This window comes from Podarcis bocagei (genome assembly GCF_964188305.1).
Source record: "Podarcis bocagei genome assembly, chromosome: 2".
NCBI classification, from domain to species: Eukaryota; Metazoa; Chordata; class Lepidosauria; order Squamata; family Lacertidae; genus Podarcis; species Podarcis bocagei.
The window spans coordinates 16,437,630-16,462,272 of NC_138126.1; the positions used below are offsets into that span (position 1 = coordinate 16,437,630).

A 24,643-nucleotide genomic window follows, 5' to 3' on the forward strand; every position below is an offset into this window, starting at 1 on the left:
AACTCTCATCTGTCCTTTCACGCTGCAGATCCAGCAGCCCTTCTCCATCCATTCTCAGCATCCACCTTCTCAGGAGAGACCCTCCAGCCCTTCTTTCTCTCCAGGGAGAAGCCCTATGTGCAGGACAGAGATGGGCCGGCCCTTGTGTCACTCCTGGTGCAACTCTCCCTTCTCAGACCAGCTTTCGACACAGCACTGATTGGCTTGCTGTCGGGTCACTCAGGAGAGGAAGCCCGCCTTTTGTCCCTCCCCCAGGCAGCTTTCCCAATGGAGTCACTTGTTTGGTTCATGTCCTCTCTGAATAAAGTGAGAAAGGGCTGCATTCCTCTTATGGCAACAGGAGAACGGGGCCTTCTCTGCAGTGGCTCCTTGTCTGTGGAATGCTCTCCCCACCACGGAGGTTTGCCTGGCGCCTTCATTATAGACCTTTAGGCACCAGGCAAAAAGGTTCCTTTTTAACCAGCCCTTTGGTTAATCTGCTTGACATCCTAGACCCTTTAAAAATATTATTGCGTTGTTGTTTTTATTCTTTTATACATGTTGTGATTTTTTCTGTGAACTGCCCTGAGACCTCCAGGTATACGGTGGTATATAAATTCAATGAAGAAGAAGAAGAAGAAGAAGAAGAAGAAGAAGAAGAAGAAGAAGAAGAAGAAGAAGAAGAAGAAGAAGAAGAAGCAGAAGCAGCAGCAGCTGTGAATGGAGCAAGGCGGGGGAGGGGGGCGACAATTCATTCATTAGCCTGCAAAGTGGTCTGAGCCTGACGTGCTGATAGTCAACAAAACCACAACAAACTCCACCAGCTCACACAGGGAAATGGTTCTTTAAACGAGCAGCCACCAAGGATGGCTTAATATATTTCCACCATAGCAAAGCGGCTCGGAGCTCCACCCATCTCCAAGGCAACAGAGATCCTGAGTAATCACACCTGAATTTCCTGGAAAGGAAACCCTCCCATTTGCTGACGGAAAAGAGAGAAAACAAAACCAGCTCTTCCGGGCGAGGCAGCAGCCATGGCTGCTTCTGGGGGTCCCGCCGTGGATCTCTGCGAGGAAGCCACTTGCCCTATCTGCCTGGAGTATTTCAGGGATCCAGTGATCATCCCGGAGTGCGGGCACAACTTCTTCCGAGCCTGCCTGATCCAGTGCTGGGGGGAATCCGAGGGAGAGGCTTCCTGCCCTCAGTGCAGGGAAAGGGTAGAGCAAAACAGCATCAGGAGAAACCAGCAGTTGGCAAATGTTGTGGAAATAGCCAAGAAATTCAGCCATCTGGGGGGGGAAAGAGGAGGGAGAAGGAAAAGGAAGGGTCTGCGAGAAGCACCAGGAGCCCCTGAAGCTGTTCTGCAAGGAGGATGAAGCCCCCATCTGTGTGGTGTGTGACAGGTCCAAGGAGCACAAAAGCCACGAGGTGATTCCTCTAGAGGAGGCGTCCCAGGAGTACAAGGTGGGAAAAGCCAGTGGGTCTTTCTTGGGGGTGGAAGAGCTGCTGAGAAGCGGAGCTTGCAAAATAAAAAATAAATATAAAATGTTGTGATGTATTCTTTCCTCTTGCAGCCCAAAAGGAATCCTCCAGCAAGAGCTCTTGTGCAGCCTGATAGGACTAAACTTCTGAAACTTTATACAATAAACATTTATTTTCCTATTTGAGGGATTTAAAGTGCGTCCAGTGTCGCCCTGAATGCAGGCTGCAGTAACTCCCCTGGGATGAAAGATTGAAACATCTAGCATTAATTTTATAAAAAGGAGGGGGAGATGTTGGAGGTGTGTTGAGGGGGGGCAAATAGCAAAACCCCCATGTTTCTCAGCTCTCATATAGGGCAGGTCCATTTCTGCCTCGTCTGGGATGAAAAAGGGAAACCTCTGCAAAAGACCCAGGGATGTGGGGCAGGGAGCAAACATAGGATTCAGCTTGCCTATTAATTTGTAACACAGCCCAATTTGGATTGTGTTTTCTTTTCAGGATCAGATCAGCAGCTGCCTAGACAATGTGAGGAAGGAGAGAGAGAAAATTCTAGTATATAAAGCAGAAGCAGAAAAGGAAAGCCAAGACCTGCTTGTAAGCATCATTTTTACCGCTTTAAGATGAAAAAATTGTATAGTCTAGAATCAGTATTGGGGGGGGGGGAATGAATATGGAATACAGAAAGAGATTTCGTTTTGAACAGCCCTATCTCCCACAAAGCAAGAAAGACCATTTAAAGGAGGGGGTGGCCTTGTGAGTTTTTATGAAGCTCTTTCTCTGCTGAATATGTCAGAAGTGGCCTTCCAAGGGAATTGGGATAACTGGCCTCTTCATCCTGCAAGAGCAGACTAGATGCCTGATATTGGCCCACTGTTCTCTTCTTTCAATCTCTTTGCTGCAGAAACAAACAGGTGCAGAGAGGGAAAAGATGGTGGCTGAGTTCAGGCGACTGCACCAGTTTCTGGAAGAACAGGAGAAACGTATTCTGGCCCAGATGGCAGAAGTGGAGAAGGAGATTGCAGCCCAAAGGGAGGAGCACCTGGCCAGACTCTCCAGGGAACTCTCCTCTCTTGACAGCCTCATCCGGGAGATGGAGGAGAAGCTTCAGGAACCAGCGAGTGAACTCCTGCAGGTGAGGCCTCATCCTGACGTGAGAGGGTGGAGTGTGCTGCTTCAGACTATAGGCATTTCTTAGTCACATAAAAATGTTGCTGGAAGGAAAACAGTACATGAAGGATGAAAGGCGTCAGTCCTGGGGTCGCAGAATGGAGTTTGCTAGATCAAACCACAGGCCCCTTCATTCTAGCATTCTGTTCTCGCATTGGCCAACCAGAGGTCACTGGGAAGCCTAAAAAACAGTAGTGCTCTCCAATCCTGTGATCCCCAGCAGTTGCCACTCAGCTGCTTAGTATTTATAACTGACTGCAGAAATTGCTCCACTGACATCTTTCTTTCTTTCTTTCTTTCCTTCCAGGATATTGGAAGCTTCTTGCAGAGGTAAGTGATGTAAAACCCCTGCCTTATTATTCTGCCAGGAAAGTTCCTTCCAGAGATAGCTTAGGACTCAATCGTCCCTATCACAAACTCACAGACAAAAACACGGACACGTTTTTGTAGTCATTCGTAGCTATTGGTCTCATCTACAATCACAGACAGGAAGCCTTTCCGATTGCATATCTCTGAAGGCCGTTCTCTGTGATGGATTCATTTACTCTGCAATTGATACAAAAAGGGGGGACATTCAAAAGGGGCTTGTAAATATATTCAGTATAACTTACCCTTAAATATCCAGTGTATTTCTAGCTTCTGCAGGTTCTTCTTCAGACAAAAGAATGTGAGAAAGGGCCCTGCTGGATCAGGCCATGGCCATCAAGTCCAGCATCCTGTTTTCACAGTGACTAACCAGATGCCAGTGCAAAACTTGTGAGCAGGATCTGAGCCCCACACTCCCCTCCTGTGCTTCAGAGGCCCCACTGCCTTTGACCCAGCCATCATGAAGAGTAGCCTCTGAGAGCCTTGTCTCCCAAGACAACTTCAAAAACTCATAAATTTTGAAACTCTGACATGTTTAGAAACTATTGCTTTAATTTCCAATATTGTCTCCATTTTTATAAAATAACCACTGTGCTAAATACATTTACAATGTTAATTGCAAAAGCCATTCTAAAGCATTCTGAACTTCTTTATATTTCAGAAATGCACATACCAAATCTATTTTGTTCTTCTCATTTATGCTTCACTAAAACTAGTGTAGTCCTAAAATCTCTGCATAAGGACCCAGTATTGTTCACTTTTCTTCCAAAAAAATTATTTGCATATATCAACTTCTTCACCTTCAATCTCATATTTATATATTTCCTTCAGCATATTTTGGAAGCAGGTGAGTGTCGGTTTTCCTTCAACTTGTTAGGTGCTCTCTAGATGCTCCCTTTCGTCATAGGAAAAAACCTGCTCCCTAGTCTTCAGGATATAGCCATGGTGCCTTTATCTTCAGGATGAGACCCCTGCCTTGTCAGAAAGCTCCTTGCATTGGAAGGATGTTGGCTTGACTTTGTTCTTCTCCTCCCAGGTCTCAGGAGAAGGAGAACTTAGAGGATCCTCCTGTGGCTTTTCCTCCTGCTCTGAAGTGGAAGATCTGGGACTTCAAAGATATAAATCCCTTCCTGGAGGGAGTCATGAAGAAATTCAGAGGTAGTAAAGAAGGACTGAAAGGATTGCTAGCTGGATGTTTAGAAGTGTTCATAACAAGCTCCAGGTCATAGGGAATATTAGCCAAGCCAGGAAAATAGAAGGTTTATCTATTCCATTTCAATATCTAGAATCCACACTTTCCTATGTAGATGACTCACAACTGATTTTTCTTGTGCAATTGAAAGAGGAGGATAAACCCTTCTTGCTGGGCTCTGGAAGCTCCTGCGAGATCTTGGGGGAGCCTCCCAGATTCCAGTCAGCAAGGTAAAGGGCTTGAAAGCTCTTGCCATGAAGCGTTTAGCCGCCACGCAAATCACTTTTAAGACCTCTATCCTGATTACTGGGCTCTGGGAGGCTCCTGCGAAATCTCATGGGGCCATCTTGGGATCTCAGATGGCAGGGCTGAATCCGGGGGGCGTTCCGACTTTGCTCAATTTGCCTTTATGCACAATCCCCAGGAATGTAACCCCAAGAACGTAACATAAGATGCGAGTTGTCTGAAAAAAATTGGACTTGACATCTTCACATCTCTCAACCAGGCTTTGGGTGCTTTCACACATCTCACCCATTTCCCAAGTAGCCTCACCTACAGCTTTTGGGCATATCTTCTGTTCCTTTGCCCCTGAGATTAATGTAAGGGGGGCAGGAGAGAGGGGGGCTGTCCAAGAACCAGCCAGGAGCAGAGGGGCTGAGGCCTCCTATCCTGGAACAGGCATGTCTGGATCTTGTTGCTGATGGGGAGATCTTCTGGGGGTCGGGCTCCTCCTCCCAAGATTTGGGCAGGTCTGAACCTTGACATCACCCCTGCCCTGCTTCTGCAGGGATAGCCAGCATGGAGAGTTTCAGTCTAAGGTAGGTTTCAAGTAGGTTTAACTGCCAACTCCCATAATCTCCAGCTGGCATGGCCAGTGGTTAGGGATGATGGGACTTGTAGTCCACAACACCTGGCTAAAATCTCATGAGCTCATATTGTTCATTCCAGGTTTGTTATCTGAATGATGGTGTGATGCTAAATCTCTGTTCCCTTTTCTCTCCTAGACACTGCAGAATATGGACTTCAGCTGCAAAAAGGTACTTTTAATCATAATAATAATTTATTATTTGTACCCCGACCATCTGGCTGGGTTTCCCCAGCCATTTCCCAGGGCACAAATTCGGGAGAGAGGGGATCTGCTTCTCAAAAGACCAGGCCACTGCAGCTCTTCCTTCCATGCCTTATTTCCCCTTATTTCCCCTTTTTAAAATTGCTCATGAAATGCTCCAGGTCATTAGCAGTGCCCGGAAAATGGAAGATTTATTCTCTCTCAACATCTCTGTTTCAAATGCAGAGCCCTGGCGTCCCTGTTCATTTCAGAGGGGGTGCTATTTCTGTCATGTGCCTAAGGAAAAGTCAGCTTCCCAGTTGACGTTGTTTCTCTTCTCTTTCCTCATCTGCCCCCACAGAAAATGTAACTTTGGACCCAGACACAGCCCCCCCCCCTCATCCTGTCCAAGGATCGAAAGTGTGTGCGAAGGGGAAAAGTGTGTCAAGACCTGCCAGTCAACCCTGAGAGATTTGATACAAATCTTTATGTACTGGGACGTGAGGCGTTCAAGGAAGGCAGACATTTCTGGGAAGTGGCTGTGGGGAGCAAGGAGGAATGGGCCGTGGGGGTGGCCAGAGAGTCTGTGAAGAGGAAAGGCGAGCTCACCGCTGGCCCTGAGGAAGAGATCTGGCGCCTAGGGAAGTGGCGTGATCAATACAGGGTCTCCACCCGCAATGGGCCCCCTGTTTCGATTCTGGGTGGGGAGCCCAAGAGGATCCGAGTGGCCCTGAACTGTGAAGGGGGACGGGTGTCCTTTTACGATGCTGATACAGCAGCCCTCCTCTACTCATTCTCAGAAGCCTCCTTCTCAGGAGAGACCCTCCAGCCCTTCTTTTACATAAGCAGGAAAGCGAACCTGAGTCTCTCTTGACTGAGGGTGCAGACAGACAAGAGTACAGTGGTGCCTCGCAAGACGAAATTAATCCGTTCCGCAAGTCTCTTCGTCTTGCGGTTTTTTCGTCTTGCGAAGCACGGCTATTAGCGACTTAGCGGCTTTAAGAAAAAGGAAACAAACTCGCAAGAAATCGCAAGACGTTTTGTCTTGCGAAGCAAGCCCATAGGGAAATTCGTCTTGCGGAACGACTCAAAAAATGGAAAACTCTTTCGTCTAGCGAGTTTTTCGTCTTGCGAGGCATTCGTCTTGCGGGGCACCACTGTATATTCATTGCCATCATGGCACATTCAGTCTCCAGGACTGAGCTGACAGGCACTTAAGGAGAAACCATATTTGCAGAACTGTGATTGGCCACCCCTTATGTCAATCATGATGCAACTCTCTCTTCCTGGGCCAGCTTTTTAAATGACACTGATTGATTGGGTCCCCTGTCAATCCCCAAACTTAGGAATAAACTAACCCTATACATATTCCTGTTTCAATGTAATTCTCTCTCCAACCCCCAACTCTGACTTAAGAGACTTAAGATAATACCATCATCTTTGCTAAATAAAATCAGAATTATGCACTGGCATCACTTAAAACCTTTCTCAGCCTCAATCCTGCTCTCAGATTCCCTTTTCCTCCCCCAAGATCTCCACTGGCCAGGGAGATGGAAGTTTCAATATCCCTTTTTTTGCTACTCCTCAGGGAAGCTTATGTGGCAATTCAGCAAAATCTCCATATCCAAAGAGACCTGTTTGCTAGTTGAGTGCAGATTGCACCCTGGAACCATTCCTCAGCACACAAATTAATAAATGGAAAGAACCGAGAGACTGGGAAACACTGTTGGAAGGGACTGTGTGAGATCTCTCAGGAGTCTCCAGAGCCCAGAAAGCAATGGGGGGGGCGGGGCTTTGGCAGTGGGGGGGAAGAGTTTCTAAGTCCACCTTGCTTACTGGCCTCTAGAAAGGTCAAGATCTCTGGCTTCGGACAGGTAGGGATGGTTGCTTGGGAGGCATTTTTGAAGGGCTTCCTGCCTCATGCAATATTGCCTTTGTATGCTGACCCCAGGAACGTAACCCCCCCCCCCACACACACACATAGTATTTGGGCCTCGATGTAACAAATTCCCCTCTGACAATGAAGAGCCTCTGTCAGAAGTTCTGAGTGACAATCTAGAGGATTGGGGGGGGGGTAAATTCCCATGTATACAATTATTTTCTCCAAGGTGCTTTGTAGTGAACAGATAAATTATCTGTATTTTTAGAGATCACCTCTTATTAATATTTTTGTATAACAGGCCTGAAAGTATTTGGGGATATATTTCATGAGCTAACTTGTTTGATTCTATTAAAGATTGTACTTCTTGTTACTCCTGTGGTGTTTCAAACTCAACAGTGTGATATCCATTCCCCATGACACTTCCTCCAGGGATTTTAGGAGGGTGAGATCCTGTTTTATCCTCAGAGAAACCCTGTGAGGTAGAAGAGGCTGAGCTGAGAGACTTAGAAAAAGGAGACAGGTTAAAAGTTTATGGGCAAAAGGGATTTGAACCTGGGCCTTGTCATCCCAAGTCCAACACACTGCGCACTCAGAATTTGAAATCGTAACAAAGGTAATATTCCCTTCAGAGATGTGCTTGAAAGCCCTCCCTGCAAAGTTCCTGTATGTTGTAGCTTCTCTTCAGACCTTCCCGTGTTGACCCTGAATGTCTGCAGGAGGAGTCAATCCAGTTTCAGTGAGGGGCAGATTTCAGGGGCTTCCCTTCATAAGCTCGTATTTTGCAACTGGCTCCATTTCTTGATCTCAGCATTCTCATTATAAATGAAAGCCAATCCCCCAAGTCCAGGGTCCTTGCCGTGGGATCACATTCATCCAGTGCTTTACCAACTGCACTGGCTCCCGGTGGAGTACAGGGTCAGGTTTAAGGTGCTGGTTTTGACCTTTAAAGCCCTATGCAGCCTAGGACCCTCGTAGCTACGGGAACGCCTCTCCTGGTATGCCCCACGGAGGACCTTGACAACACTTGAAGACCCCAAGCCTCAAAGAGTTTAGATTGGTTTCAACTAGGGCCAGGGCCTTTTCAGCACTGGCCCCGACGTGGTAGAACATGTGGTGAGACTTGACATCTTTCCGAAGGGCCTGCAAGACAGAGCTGTTCTGCCTGGCCTTTGGTTTGGACTCGGTCTGACCCTTATGTTTCCCTCCCCTTATATTCTTGATTTATCAGCTATTTTAAAATGAGGCTGCATTTTAAATTGCATTTTAACCTGTATTTTAAATGGGTTCTCCCCCTCTCTTTCCCCTATTATGTTTTTACTGTGATTTTATTGGTGTTAGCCGCCCTGTGCCCAGCTCTGGCTAGAGAGGGCGGGGTATAAATAAAATTCATTATTATTATTATTATTATTATTATTATTATTATTATTATTATTATATTATTATTATTAGGCTCAAGCTTGGGGCTCTCTGCCACCCATAACCTGAGCATTTCTCATAGCTATACTAGAATGGTTCTATAGAATAAGAAAGGGGAAAGGTGCCCTCTCTTGCTACACCATGTTTATATCCAGGAAAGTCCCCCCCCCCCCCAGACACTTGCTCCATTTGCCTGGAGTATTCAAGAGATCCAGAGATCCTCTCCGATTGTGGGCACAACTTTTGCAGAGCCTGCCTGAGCCAGTTCTGGGGGGAGTTGGAAACGGGGGCATCCTCAGCCTCAGACTTTCCACTTGAAAAATGAGGACGATAAAAGTGTCTTAACATACAGGCTCCATGTAAGGATTCTGTGCAGATAATGTGCTTGAAGTGCTTTGAACACTTGAAAGAACAGGTGGTTTCAAGATTTATTACTGAGAACTTGTGGAGCATCCCGAACGCAGGGCATTGAGCGGGAATGAAATTTCTCTCATGGGTCTAAAGAAAAGTTCATCTCTGAGCTCCTGCTGTTTCTATTCTCTTTCCTTGTTTGCCCCCCAGAAAACACAACTTTGGATCCTGCCTCATCCTGTCTGAGGATCAAGAGAGTGTGAGAGATGGAGATGCGGATCCAGATCTCCCCAACAATCCTGGGAGATTCGACACACACGTCCCCATGTACTGGGGCAAGAGGGGTTCACAGCGGGCAGACATTTTTGGGAGGTCATTGCAGGGAGTGAGGGGCATTGGGCTGTGAGAAGGAAGGTCAAGTTGGCTCCTTGTCCTGAGGATGGGATCTGGGAGGTGGAGAAATGGGAAGGAGAATAGGGCCCCTCCTTCCCTCCTGATGACCCTGCTCTGTCCTTGCGCGAGGAGCCCAAGAGGATCTGAGGAACCCTGAACTCTGAAGTGTCCTTCCACGATGCAGATCCAGCAGCCCTTCTCCATGCATTCCCTACATCCACCTTCTCAGGAGAGACCCTCCAGCCCTTCTTTCTCTCGAGGGAGAAGCCCTATGTGCAGGACAGAGATGGGCCGGCCCTTGTGTCACTCCTGGTGCAACTCTCCCTTCTCAGACCAGCTTTCTACACAGCACTGATTGGCTTGCTATCGGGTCACTCAGGAGAGGAAGCCCTCCTCTTGTCCCTCCCCCAAGCAGCTTTCCCAAATGAGTCACTTGATTGGTTCATGTCCTCTCTGAATAAAGTGAGAAAGGGCTGCATTCCTCTCATGGCAACAGGAGAACGGGGCCTTCTCTGCAGCGACTCCCCATCTGTGGGATGCTCTCCCGAGGGACGTTCCCCTGGTGCCTTCATTAGACACCTTTAGGCACCAGGCAAAAACGGTGTTCGTTTGACCTGTTTGACATACTATATCCTTTTAAAATGTGGCTCTTTTGGGGCGGTGTTATTAGGTTGTTGTTTTATTCTGAGCATATATGTTGTGATTTTTTTTCTGTGAACCGCCCTGAGACCTCCAGGTATACGGCGGTATGATAATAATAATAATAATAATAATAATAATAATAATAATAATAATAATAATAATGCAAACAAAGGGCTGCATTCACTGAGAAAACGGGGTTAAGAAGGTCCGTCTTTAGCAGATGCGGTGCTGGGGTGCAAATATCAGCCCAGCGCCCCCAAATTACCACGGATAATGTTGGGGTGGCAGTAGCTCCACCTGCCAGCCATTGGGGGGGGCAACTCTGCCCAATGCCGTTGCAGGAGAGCGATCCCCACAGAGATTTGGGAGGGAAGTGCCCCTCCCAAGCCGCCTTGAGAGCAGAGCGATCCCCGCAGAGGTTTGGGAGGGAAGATTCACGCCCGCCAGCCTTATGATTGGCGGGGCGCAGCTGGTGGGCATGCAGGGAAAGGGGAGGCCGCGCAGCCCCCCCACTTGCTGGGGCGCCCCTAAGAGGCCCCGGGGCAATGCACAACCAAGCCCTATGGGAAAGGCGGCTCTGGGGCTAAGGGAAAGGTGCTGGTAATAGCTGCCCTGTGATGTGATTGGCAAGTATCTGGATACTATTTAGCTGAGATACGTTTGCAAAGGCGGTTTGCAGAGTGGGTTCCAGAGGTTATTACAGTGGTACCTCAGGTTACAGACGCTTCAGGTTACATATGCTTCAGGTTACAGACTCTGCTAACCCAGAAATAGTGCCTTCCAGTAGCACCTTAAAGACCAACTAAGTTACTTCTTGGTATGAGCTTTCGTGTGCATGCACACTTCTTCAGATGCATGCACACGAAAGCTCATACCAAGAACTAACTTAGTTGGTCTTTAAGGTGCTACTGGAAGGAATTTTTTTTGTTTTGACTATGGCAGACCAACACAGCTACCTACCTGTAACCAGAAATAGTGATTCGGGTTAAGAACTTTGTTTCAGGGTGAGAACAGAAATCGGGCTCCGGTGGCGCGGCACAGGAGGAGGCCCCCTTAGTTAAAGTGGTGCTTTAGGTTAAGAACAGTTTCAGGTTAAGTACAGACCTCCGGAACGAATTAAGTACTTAACCTGAGGTACCACTGTATTGCACATTATCAGACGCTGGCGATTTTGTCAAAACGACTCACTAAAAACTGGCACAGGGATAGAGGGCTGGGCTGTTTCTCTTCTGTATGTGGGGGCTGCTAACTAAATAGATGAGAGTGAATGGAGGAAGGGGGGAGGGGGACGGGGACGGCAGTTCATTCATTAGTTTGCAAAGTTGTCTGAGGCTGACATGCTGATAGGAAACAAAAACAACGAGAAACTCCACCAGCTCCCACAGGGAAAACTCCAAGGCAGCAGGGATCCTGAGTAATCACATCTGAATTTCCTGGAAAGGAAACCCTCCCATTTGCTGACGGAAAAGAGAGAAAACGAAACCAGCTCCCTCTTCCAGGTGACTCCGCCATGGCTGCCACTCGGGGTCCCATACGGGATCTCTGCGAGGAAGCCACTTGCTCCATTTGCCTGGATTATTTCAGGGATCCAGTGATCATCCCGGAGTGCGGGCACAACTTCTGTCGATCCTGCCTGATCCAGTGCTGGGGGAAATCCGAGGGAGAGGCTTCCTGCCCTCAGTGCAGGGAAAGGGTGGAACAAGGCAGCATCAGGAGAAACCTGCAGCTGGCAAATTTTGTGGAAATAGCCAAGAAATTTAGTCATCTGTGGGGGAAAGAGGAGGGAGAAGGAAAGGGGAGGGTCTGCGAGAAGCACCAGGAGCCCCTGAAGCTCTTTTGCCAGGAGGATGAAGCCCCCATCTGTGTGGTGTGTAATGTATCTAAGGAGCACAAAAGCCACGAGGTGGTTCCTCTGGAGGAGGCGTCCCAGGAGTACAAGGTGGGAAAAGGCAGTGGGTCTTTCTTGGGGGTGGAAGAGCTGCAGACAAGAGGGGCTTTCAAAATAAAAAATAAAAATAAAATGTTGTAATATATGTTCTCCTCTTGCAGCCCAAAAGGAATCCTCCAGCAAGAGATCTTGTGCAGCCTGATGAAGCTAAACTTCTGAAACTTTATACAATCAACATTTTTCTTTTTGAGGGATTAAAGTGCACCGCCTGAATGCAGGCTGCAGTAACTCCCCTGGGTGGAAAGATTAAACATCTAGGATTAATTTAATAAAAAGGAGGGGGGAGATGTTGAAAGTGTGTTCAGTGTGGGGGACAAATAGCAAACCCCCCATGTTTCTCAGCTCTGATATAGGGCAGCCCCATTTCTGTCTCCTCTGAGATGAAAAGGGGAACTTCTGCCAAAGACCCAGGAATGTGGGGCAGGGAGCAAACATACGATTCAGCCTGCCTGTTAATGTGTAATGCAGCCTAACGTGGACTTTGTTTTCTTTTCAGGATCAGATCAGCAGCTGCCTAGACAATGTGAGGAAGGAGAGAGAGAAAATTCTAGTACTTAAAGGAAACACAGAGAAGGAAAGCCAAGACCTCCTTGTAAGCACCATTGTTACTGCTTTAAGATGAAAAAATGCTATAGTCTAGAATCAATATGGGGGGGGAATGAATATGGAATACAGAAAGTGGCTTCTTTTTGAACAGCCTGATCTCCCACAGAACATGAAAGAACATTTGAAGGAGGGGGTGGGCTTGTGTTTATGAAGGTCTTTCCCTGCTGAATACTGGTGTAATCTCTCTAAAATTTCAGAATTGGCCTTCAAAAGGAATTTGAATAACTGGCCTCTTCATCCTGCAAGATCAGACTAGATGCCTGATGTTGGCCCTTTGTCCTCTTCTTTTAACCTCTTTGCTGCAGAAACAAACAGGTGCAGAGAGGGAAAAGATGGTGGCTGAGTTCAGGCGACTGCACCAGTTTCTGGGAGAACAGGAGAAACGGATTCTGGCCCAGATGGCAGAAGTGGAGAAGGAGATTGCAGCCCAAAGGGAGGAGCAGCTGGCCAGACTCTCCAGGGAACTCTCCTCTCTTGACAGCCTCATCCGGGAGATGGAGAAGAAGCTTCAGGAACCAGAGAGTGAACTCCTGCAGGTGAGGCCTCATCCTGATGCAAGAGGGTGAAGTGTGCTGTTTCATAGTACAAGCAGGAGGATAACATGTCTTAGCCTCGCCCCCCAAAAAGCTGCTGCAAGGAAAAGAATTGGTACATGAAGGGTGAAAGGCGTCAGTCCTGGGGACGCAGAAGGGGCCCTTCTAGATCAAACCACAGGCCCCTTCATTCTAGCATCATGTTCTCTCATTGGCCAACCAGAGGTCTCTGAGAAGCCTAAAAAGCAGTAGTGCTCTCCAAACCTGTGATCCCCAGCAGTTGCCACTCAGCTGCTTAGTATTTATAACTGACTGCAGAAATGGCTCCACTGACATCTTTCTCTCTCTCTCTCTCTCTCTCTCTCTTTCTTTCTTTCTTTCTTTCTTTCTTTCTTTCATTCTTTCCAGGATATTGGAAGCTTCTTGCAGAGGTAAGTGATGGAAAACCCCTACCTTATTCTGATGCTACAAAAGTACCTGTTTAATGGGTAAGAAACTCGCTCTCCAATTCCTCCTTCTAGAAATAGCTTAGGACTCCATCACCCATTCCACAAGATCACAGACAAAAACAGGGAAACATTTTCCTAGCTATTAGTGTCATCTACAATCATAGGAAGGAAGCCATTCTCCGTTACATACGTCTCCCTTTTCCCTGATGGATTCATTTCCTCTGGAATAGATACAGAAAAGGGAGACATTCCAAAGGGGCTTCACTATAACTTACCCTTAAATATGCAGCGTATTTCTGGCTCCTGCAGGTTCTGCTTCAGACATAAGAAGGTGAGAAAGGGCCCTGCTGGATCCGGCCAGTGGCCCATCTAGTCCACCATCCAGTTTTCACAGTGACTAACCAGATGCCAGTGCAAAACCCGCGATCAGGATCCGGGACCCAGAGGACACTCCCCTCCTGTGGTTTCAGGAACTGGAGTTCAGAGGCACCATTGCCTTTGACCCAGCCATGGTGAAGAGTAGCCTCTTGAGAGCCTTGTCCTCCAGACAACTTCAAAAACTCATGAATTTTGAAAATCTGCCATGTTTAGAAAATATTGCTTTGATTTCCAATATTTTCCCCATTTCTCAATGTAATCACAGTGCTAAAATACATTTATACAGTAGTACCTTGGTTTATGAACTTAATCCATTCCTGAAGTCCATTCTTAAACCAAATCTGTTCTTAAACCAAGGCACGCTTTCCCTAATGAGGTCTCCCACCGCCAGTGCCCTTCCACCATTCAGCTTCTGTTCATAAACCAAGGTAAAGTTCACAAACTGGAACACTACTTCCATTTTTGCGGAGTTGGTAAACTGAATAGTTCATTAATAGTTCATAAACTGAGGTACAACTGTAATGTTAATGGCAAAAGCCATTCTAAATCATCCTGCACTTCCTTATAATTCAGAAATGCATATACCAAATCTATTTTGTTCTCCTCATTAAAGCTTCACTAAAACTGGTGTAGTCCTAAAATCTCTGTGCAAAGGCCCAGTATTGCTCACTTTTCTTCAATTATTTTTTTTTTTTGCATATATCAGCTTCTTTGCCTTCAATCTCATATTCCTGTTTCCCTCAGTATATTTTAGTTTTCCTTCAACTTGTTGGGTGTTCTCTAGATCCACACGTCAACAAAATGCTCATTCTTGCCATAGGAAAACCCTGCTCCCAAGTCTTTTTTTTTTTTTTTTAAATTTTTATTAGTTTTACAAAATTTTTTAGAGAACAAACAAACACTTAAAAAGACAAACATACACATATAATTTCATAACATATTTTCATAAACCTCTTTTCTGGGACTTCCCCATACCCCCCCTTTCTGTATCCCAATGTCCATGATTTTATAGCAACTCCCAATTGTTACTTTCCAACCTCTGTCATCTTAGTCCTCTCTATATTCTGACCTTATATCACTGTATCCCTTTGTTTCTAAGAACCACAACACTTTAACATTCATTAAGTTTATAATAGTCCTTAAGATAGCTTTTAAATTTTCTCCATTCTTCTTCCACCGCCTCTTTTTGTTGGTCACGGATTCTGCCTGTCATCTCGGCCAATGTCATATAGTCCATCACTTTCATCTGCCATTCTTCCAGAGTGGGTAGATCTTGTGACTTCCAATACTTCGCGATAAGTATTCTTGCTGCTGTTGTAGCATACATAAAAAAAGTTCTATCCCTCTTTAACACCAATTGGCCGACAATGCCCAAGAGAAAGGCCTCTGGCTTTTTAGGGAAAGTACATTTAAGTACCTTTTTCATTTCATTATAGATCATTTCCCAGAAAGCCTTAATCTTCGGGCACGTCCACCAAAGGTGGTAGAAGGTACCTTCAGTCTCTCTACATTTCCAACATTTATTATCGGGCAAATGATAAATTTTTGCCAGCTTGACTGGGGTCATGTACCACCTGTAAACCATTTTCATAATGTTTTCCTTTAAGGCATTACATGCCGTAAATTTGATACCAGTGTTCCATAACCATTCCCAGTCAGCTGACATGATGTTATGCCCAACATCCTGTGCCCACTTAATCATAGCCGATTTGACTGTTTCGTCCTGTGTATTCCATTTCAGCAACAAGTTATACATTCTAGATAAATTCTTAGTATTGGGTTCTAACAATTCAGTTTCTAGTTTTGATTTTTCCACCTGGAAGCCAATTTTCCTATCCTGTTTGAAGAACTCCATTATTTGATGATATTGAAACCAATTTTGTACTTTATGTTTCAATTTCTCATGACTTTGTAATTTGAACTTATCTCCATCCTGTTCCAAAATTTCCCAATACTTCGGCCATCCGACCTCCATATTGAGTTTCTTCACTGCTTTAGCCTCCACTGGTGACACCCATCTAGGGGTTTTGTTTTCCAACAGATCTTTATATCTTATCCAAACATTAAATAGTGCTTTTCTAACAATGTGATTTTTAAAGGCACTATTGACTTTGTCATACCATAGATATGCATGCCAACCGAAAGCGTTGTTAAAACCTTCCAGATCCAAAATGTCTGTGTTCTCAAGGAGCATCCATTCTTTCAGCCAGCAAAAAGCTGCTGCCTCATAGTACAATTTTAAGTCCGGCAGGGCAAAAACCCCTCTTTCTTTAGCGTCTGTCAATATTTTAAATTTAATTCTGGGCTTTTTGCCCTGCCAGACAAATTTCGAAATATCTTTCTGCCACCTCTTGAAACATTCCATCTTGTCAAGAATCTGCAAGGTCTGAAACAAGAATAACATTCTAGGCAATACATTCATTTTGATCACCGCAATTCGGCCTAACATTGACAATTTCAAATTTGACCATATTTCTAGATCTTTTTTAATTTCTGACCAACATTTTTCATAATTGTCCTTATACAAATTCACATTTTTAGATGTCAAGTAAACCCCTAGGTATTTCACCTTCTTGACCACTGTCAGCCCTGTCTCCTCTTGGAATTTCTCCTTTTCCATATCTGTTAAATTTTTTCCTAAAACTTTGGTTTTTTGTTTATTCAACTTAAATCCAGCTACCTGGCCAAACTGTTGTATTATTTCTAAAACCTTTCTCGTACTAGTGTTTGGCTCTTGCAAAGTCAATACTAGGTCATCTGCAAAGGCTCTTAACTTGTAATGTTTAGCTCCGACCTGCACTCCTTTAACCTGCTGGTCATTCCTAATCATATTCAGCAACACCTCCAGAACTGAAATGAAGAGTAATGGGGAAATTGGGCACCCCTGTCGTGTTCCTTTTTCTATCTTAAGTTCCTCAGTTACTACATTATTTACAATCAATTTAGCTTTTTGTTCAGAATATATTGCAGCCATACCATTCTCAAAACCTTGGCCTACCCCCATCCCATGAAGATTCTTTGTCATAAAGCTCCAAGAAATATTGTCAAAGGCTTTCTCCGCGTCCACAAAAATCAGTACTGCTTTAGTGTTTATATTCACCTCTAACTTTTCCAAAATGTCTATTATATTCCTTACATTGTCTGCTAGGTGTCTTTTGGGGAGAAAGCCTGCTTGGTTCTTATGAATCTTTTCCATCAGCACTTTTTAAAATCTTTTTGCCAGAATGTCTGCAAAAATTTTGTAATCCACGTTAAGTAGTGATATTGGGCGGTAGTTCTTCAGTTGAGTCTTTTCAGTCTCTGTCTTTGGTATGAGTGAAATATATGCTTCTTTCCACGATTCAGGTGCCTTTTTTCCCTCAAGGATCTCATTACAAACTTCTTTTAGTGGTTGAATCAACCATTCCTTCAGCGATTTGTAGTATCTGGAAGTCAGTCCATCTGGTCCTGGAGATTTGCCCAGTTGCATATTCTGAATGGCAGCCTCTATCTCTTGTTCTGTTATTCTCTGATTCAGATCCATCTTGCTTTGATGAGAGATTTTTTGTAATCCATATTTATCAAGGAATTTGTCTATATCTTCTTCATTTTGCGGGCCTTGAGTATAAAGTTTTTTAAAATAACTCAAAAAGCAATTTCTAATTTCATTGGGTTTAGATATATTCTTTCCATCCACTTCTAGGCTTGTAACTGTATTTAATTTCTGCCTTTTCTTCAATTGCCATGCCAGAAGTTTGCCACATTTATTTGCTGATTCAAATGTCTTTTGTTTCATTTGCTTTATCTTCCATTCAATCTCTTGGTTCATCAATTCCATATATTGTGTTTGATATAACTTAATCTCTCTTAAAATCTCCTGGGACTTTGGTTTTGTTCTTAATTTTTTCTCTCCTTCCTTTATCTTTTCCAAAATCTTTTCTTTTTTCTCATTTTGTTTTTTCCTCTTTATTGAGTTTTGTTGAATCAAGAAACCTCGCATCACCGCTTTGCTTGCGTCCCAGACCACTCTTTTCTCCACATCGGCCCTCAAATTTATTTCAAAATAGTCTTTTAAAGCTTTTTGGGCCTTCATAAGGATCTCCTTGTCTCGAAAGAGGGTGTCATTCATTCTCCATCTAAATTGACCAGTTGTTGTAAGTTTCATCTCCATCCTCACGGCGTTATGGTCGGAGCAAGTTTTTGGGCAGATTTCTACCTTCTTAATCTTTGGAGCCATGCCACTAGTAATCCAAATTTGGTCAATTCTGGTCCAGGTCATCATTGCTTGGGAGAAAAAGGTTCCCTCTCTCTCCAGAGGGTTCCTTGTTCTCCATATATCTATCAAGTCCATGTTTTCCGTCATTTCAAAAAAGGTCCTAGGAAGTCTCCCTTCCTTGGTAACTGTTAGTCTTTGTGCCTTGTCCATGTTGGTGGAGACCACACCATTCATGTCTCCCATGATTATCATATTGCAATCCAAATAGTCCGTCAGGATTTCATGAAGTCTCTTGAAGAAATCAGATTTACCTTCATTTGGTGCATAGATTCCAACAACTAAAAGTTTTTCTCCTTGTACTTGTATCTCCACTGCCAGATATCTCCCTTGCTCATCTTTAAACATCATTTTTGGGGCCCATTTCTCTTTCACATATATCACAACTCCTCTTTTTTTAACTTTGTCTGATGAAATAAATTCTTGTCCTAGTCTTTTATTTATAAGTAATCTCCTGTGGGCTCTAGTTATATGAGTTCGTTAATAGTTCATAAACTGAGGTACAACTGTAATGTTAATGGCAAAAGCCATTCTAAATCATCCTGCACTTCCTTATAATTCAGAAATGCATATACCAAATCTATTTTGTTCTCCTCATTAAAGCTTCACTAAAACTGGTGTAGTCCTAAAATCTCTGTGCAAAGGCCCAGTATTGCTCACTTTTCTTCAATTTTTTTTTTTTTTTTTTGCATATATCAGCTTCTTTACCTTCAATCTCATATTCCTGTTTCCCTCAGTATATTTTAGTTTTCCTTCAACTTGTTGGGTGTTCTCTAGATCCACACGTCAACAAAATGCTCATTCTTGCCATAGGAAAACCCTGCTCCCAAGTCTTCATGATACATCCATCATGCCTTTATCATCAGGATGAGACCCCTGTCTTTGTTCTTCTCCTCCCAGGTCTCAGGAGAAGGAGAACTTAGAGGATCCTGCTGTGGCTTTTCCACCTGCCCTGAAGTGGAGGATCTGGGACTTCTGTGATATAAATCCCTTCCTGGAGGGAGTCATGGGAAAATTCAGAGGTAGTAAAGAAGGACTGAAAGTACTTTGTACTGGATGTTTAGAAGTGTTCATGACAGGCTCCAGGTCATATGGAATATTAGCCATCCCAGGAAAATAGAATGCTCCAGGTCATTAGCAGTGCCCGGAAAATGGAAGATTTATTCTCTTTCAATATCTAGAAGCCACACTTTCCTATGTAGATGACCCACAACTGATTTTTCTTATGCAGTTGAAAGAGGAGGATAAACCCTTCTTGCTGGACTCTGGAAGCTCCTGCGAGATCTTGGGGGAACCTCCCAGATTCCAGTCAGCAAGGTAAAGGGCTTGAAAGCTCTTGCCACGAAGCATTTAGCCACCACGCAAATCACATTTAAGACCTTACTGGGCTCTGAAAGGCTCCTGCGAAATCTCATGGGGCTGTCTTGAGATCTCAGATGGCAGGGGTGATTCCGGGTATCATTCTGACTTTGCTCTATTTGCCTTTATACAAAATCTCCAGGAATGTAACCCTCCCTTAAGTTGCGAGTTGTCTGTAAAAAGTTGTCCTTGACCTCTTCATATCTCTCAGCCAGGCTTTGGGTGTTTTCACGCATCTCACCCATTTCCCAGGTAGCCTCACCTACAGCTTTTCGGGCATCTCCTCTGTTCCTTTGCCCCTGAGATTAATGTAAGGGGGGCAGGAGGGAGGGGGGCTGTCCCAGAATCAGCCAGGAGCGGAGGGGTTGAGGCCTCCCATCCTGGAACAGGCATGTCTGGATCTTGTTGCTGATGGGGAGATCTTCTGGGGGTCCTGCTTCTCCTCCCAAGATTTGGGCAGGCCTGAACCTTGACATCACCCCTGCCCTGTTCATACAGGGATAGCCAGTATGGCCAGCTCCCATAATCTCCAGCTGGCGTGGCCAGTGGTTAGGGATGATGGGACTTGTAGTCCACAACACCTGTCTACAAGCTCATGAGTTCATATTATTGTTGCCAGGTTTGTTATCTGAATATAGTGTAATGCTAAATCTCTGTTCCCATTTCTCTTCCAGACACTGTGGAATATGGACTTCAGCTGCAAAAAGGTACTTTAAATCATAATAATAATTTATTATTTATACCCCGACCATCTGGCTGGGTTTTCCCAGCCATTTCCCCGGGCACAAATTCAGGAGATGGTATCCACTTCTCAAAAGACCAGGCCGCTGCAGCTCTTCCATCCATGCCTTATTTCCCCTTATTTCCCAGAGGCATCTTTTCCGTAAGAGCAGCACGCTGGGCTAGATGGCTCTTGGCCTGATCCTGCAGACTCTTAGGAAGCCCCCAGGATGGCTGGCTTTTCTGTGCTGAATCTCCATAAAACACAGGTGTGGTGTGTAGCCAAAGGCTCCCGGCACATGAGGGGGAAATATCCCTTTGAGCCATACAAGATCCCCACCCCTTTTATGTAAGAGAAAGGTGTAAGAGTGGGAAATGCACGAACACAAATAGCTCAGAAAACGGCTGCAACAGCCTTTGGAGGCAAGAAGTTAAACGGGTTCTGGTGTCAGTGGAGGGAGCTGGGGGCTGCCTGAGTGTGAACTCCAGGGGTCCAGCTTCCCTCAGCTTTTGTATTTATTTCTGTGTTCCAAAATCTTATTGATTTCAATTACATTCCAGTCATCATCGTAATCCTTTATACAACAGCTGCAATATTTATAAGTTCTGTTCGTGTTGACACATTAAATGACCAATTTTAAAATGAATTTCTCATGATGCTTCCACTCCATAAATGTGAGGAACAGTGAAGGAAAAGATAATCATACAGCCAATCCGGTCTGTGGAGCCAGGATGTGGTCTTTGCATTGAAGGTGACAGGTGGGAATGGCACTTCCTAGATTTTCCTGGGTTTGGCTTTAATAAAGGCCCCTTATCTTGGTATTGCAACACTAAATACATTAAAACAAGTCATAGCGAAAGGAAGCAACTATGTAATAATTGTCAATTTAAAGGACAGAACTATCAATTTTCTGCATTGCTCTAACCAAACACAAGAGATAATCATGTTTGTTCTTGCTTGACCGCTCCTGTCAAGAATCCCAAGCAGGACATTTTAGACAGGGAGTGTCAATCAGCCCAGAAATACCTTTTTGGGTATTGTTGTTCTTTTTATAATATGTCTGGAAGGATGGGCTATAACATAATATTAAATATACAGCTGAAACTTGAATGGTGGTTACAAGGAGGCTGAGAGCACCTGCTGCCAGTTTTACCTGGCCTGTCAAGAATGGTCTGGCATGTGATGTGAGGTAAAAGATGATGTGAATTAGGGAGTCCCTGCTTTGATTCCCTTCTACAATGAACTGTGGGGGGTGGGGATGGTCTTAGACAAGCCACTGTCTCTCATCCTCAGTCCTCCCATCTGAAAAATGGGCATGCTAAGATTGACTTAACTTACAGGGTTGTTGCAAGGGTTATATGTAGATAATGTGTGTTAAGTACTTTGTACCCTTGAAAATATTAATATTAATAATAATAATAATAATAATAATAATAATAATAATAATAAAATTTTATTTATACCCCGCCATCCCCAGCCAAGATTGGGCTCAGGGTGGCTAACACCAAATAGAATACATTAAAAACACAAAATCAAATGATTGGTTAAAATCACATTTGAAATCAAAATAAAATTAAGTGGAAACCCATGAATCACAACTGTAGGGGTAGGGAAAGTTTCAAGAATCATTATTAAGAACTTGATGAACATCCCTGTCTCGAATGCAGAGCCATGGAGTCCCTGTTCATTTCAGAGCGGATGCTGTTTCTGTCATGTTCCTAAAGAAAAGTCAGCTTCCCCGTTGAGTCGTTTCTCTTCTCTTTCCTCGTCTGTCTTCATAGAAAATGTAACTTTGGATCCAGACACAGCACATCCCCTCCTCACCCTGTCTGAGGATCGAAAGAGTGTGAGACAGGGAGAAGTGTGTCAAGACCTGCCAGACAACCCTGAGAGATTTGACACACATGGCTTTGTGCTGGGATGTGAGGGTTTCACAGCAGGCAGACATTTCTGGGAGGTCATTGTGGGAAGAGAGGAGGGGTGGGGGGTGGGGGTTGCCAGAAAGTCTGTGAAGAGGAAGGGTATTTTGGATTTTGATACTACGGAAGGGATCTGGGGTTTGGGGAAGTGGGACGGTGTGTACATGGTATGCTACCCCCATGAGGCCCCTGTTCCATGTGAGGAGCCCGAGAGAATCCGAGTGACCCTGAACTGTGAAGGAGGACGGGTGTCCTTTTACGATGCAGATACAGCAGACCTTCTCTGCACATTCCCAGCAGCCCCCTTCTCAGGAGAGACCCTCCAGCCCTTCTTTTACGTGGGCAAGAGAGCGAACCTGAGCCTCTCTTGACTGAAGGTGCAGACAGACAAGTGTATATTCATTGCCATTATGACATATTAAGTCTCTTCAGGACTGAGCAGACAAGCACTTAAGAAGAAACCTTATTTGCAGAACTGTGATTGGCCATTGCTTGTGTCAATCATGATGCAACTCTCCCTTCTCTAGCCAGCTTTGTAAATGAAACTGATTGATTGGGTCCCCTGTCAATCCCCAAACTTGCCTGTTCTCTCTCCCTTGGGAATCAGCTATTTCTGTCAGTGCAGGAGGTGCAAAGGAGGAAAGAAGCGAGAAAATAATTTAGGAAACAACAGCAACCCCACACACATTCCTGTTTCGATGTAGTTCTCTCTCCAGCCTCCAACTTGAGATTTCTAGAGACAATACCATCATCTTTTCTGAAAAATATGAGAATTCTGCACAGGCATCACTTAAAACCTTCCTCAGCCTCAATCCTGCTCTCAGATAATTTTTCCTCCCCCCAAGCCTCTACTGTCATGGAGATGAAAGTTCCAAAATTCCTTTTTTTGCTGCTACTCAGGGAAGCTTATATGGCAATTCAGCAAAATCAGAGACCAGTTTTTTTAGTTGAGTACAGTCGGCCCATAACTCACACACAACTTACTTGTGTGATCGCAGCCTGGAGCCCTTCGTCAAAACACAAATTAATAAATGGAAAGAGGGTGAGAAACTGGGAAATATTGTTGGAAGGGACTGTGAGAGATCTCACAAGAGCCTCCAGAGCCCAGAAACCAATGGGTGTTGGCGGCGGGGGCTTTGGCAGTGGTGGAAAGAGTTTCTAAGTCCACCTTGTTTTCCAGCCAGAAAGGTTACATAAAACACTCAAGATTTGTGGCTTCGAACAAGTAGGGATGGTTGCTTGGGGGGCATTTTCCGGGGTCTTCCTGACTTATGCAATATCGCCTTTGCATGCTGACCCCAGAAACAGAACCCCCCACGCAGGTTTTGGGCCTTGATGTAACAAAATCCCCTCTGACGGTGAAGAGCCTCTGTCAGAAGTTCTGAGGAGAGGACAGTGAGAATCTAGAGGATTTCAGGAGCGGGTGGTAAATTCCCATGTATACAATTATTTTCTCCAAGGTGTTTTGTAATGAAGAGTCAGATACTTATTTGTATTTTTAGAGATCATCTTTTCTTATATTTTTGTATAACGGGCCTGAAAGATTTTGGGGATATGTTTCCTGTGCTAACATGTTTGATTCTATTAAAGATTGTACTTGTTGCTCCTGTGGTGTCAAACTCAACAGTATTAATATCCATTCCCCATGACACTTCCTCCAGGGATTTTAGGAGGGTGATATCCTGTTTTATCTTCAGAGGAACCCTGTGAGGTAGAAGAGGCTCAGCTGACAGACTTAGAAAAAGGAGACACGTTAAAAGTTTATGGTCAAAAGGGATTTGAACCTGGGCCTTGTCATCCCAAGTCCAACACACTGTGCACTCTGAATGTGAAATCTTAACAAAGGTCCCTTCAGAGATGTGCTTGAAAGCCCTCCCTGCAAAGCTCCTCTCTATGTTGTAGCTTCTCTTCAGACCTTCCTGTGTTGACCCTGAATGTCTGCAGGAGTAGTCAATCCAGTTTGAATGAGGGGCAGATTTCAGGGGCTTCCCTGCATAAGCTCGTATTTTGCACCTGGGTCCATTTCTGGATCTCAGCATTCGGATTAGAAATGAAAGCCAATCCCCCAAGTCTGAAGTCTGCCCATCCCTTTATTTGTGGGAATCCCATCACCAGGAGAGAAGTGAGTCTCAGCCATATCTGCCAGGTCAGTGAGAGAGCAGATACCCTATTGACACCCTACTTTTCAACACAGAGACAGTTGTGGGCAAATGGAAGGAGAGAAACTCAATGAATGCCGATTGCAATAGTTCCCCATCCCATTTTCAACAGAAGCATTGCAACCAGTGTCAAACAGATGGGGCATAAAAACAGGGAGAGGCATTTTAATTCCACACTTTTATCATAGTCACCTGAAAGGCAATTCTGAAATTGGAAGAAGGGAAGGCAGCACATCTTTCTAATCTCTTCTGAGCTCTGTGGTGCAAAGAGGAAATTGAGCCTACAGCCCTGTGCCCAGTTCCCTGGGAGAAGTCCCTTTGAACTTACTCTTGTATAGATATAGGAGTGCCCTCTATTTCCTAGAGATAAAAAGGATCACAGGTTTTGGTGATTCACTAGA

At 44.7% G+C, this 24,643-nt stretch overlaps 1 protein-coding gene across 1 annotated transcript; it reads left to right on the forward strand.

Annotated features, from left to right (window-relative positions):
* Window positions 1-1,013: 1,013 nt before the first annotated feature.
* On the forward strand, window positions 1,014-23,686 carry LOC308579661 (E3 ubiquitin-protein ligase TRIM7-like; the record flags this gene model as incomplete). Its single annotated transcript, XM_081180593.1, is given in 14 exon segments — window positions 1,014-1,255; window positions 1,257-1,443; window positions 1,960-2,055; window positions 2,363-2,593; window positions 2,936-2,958; window positions 4,031-4,152; window positions 5,191-5,223; window positions 11,334-11,857; window positions 12,363-12,458; window positions 12,778-13,008; window positions 13,414-13,436; window positions 18,985-19,106; window positions 20,118-20,150; window positions 21,946-23,686. Coding segments are annotated over 14 exon segments (2,472 nt in total). The 3' UTR covers window positions 22,455-23,686.
* Between the last annotated feature and the right edge of the window lie 957 nt (window positions 23,687-24,643).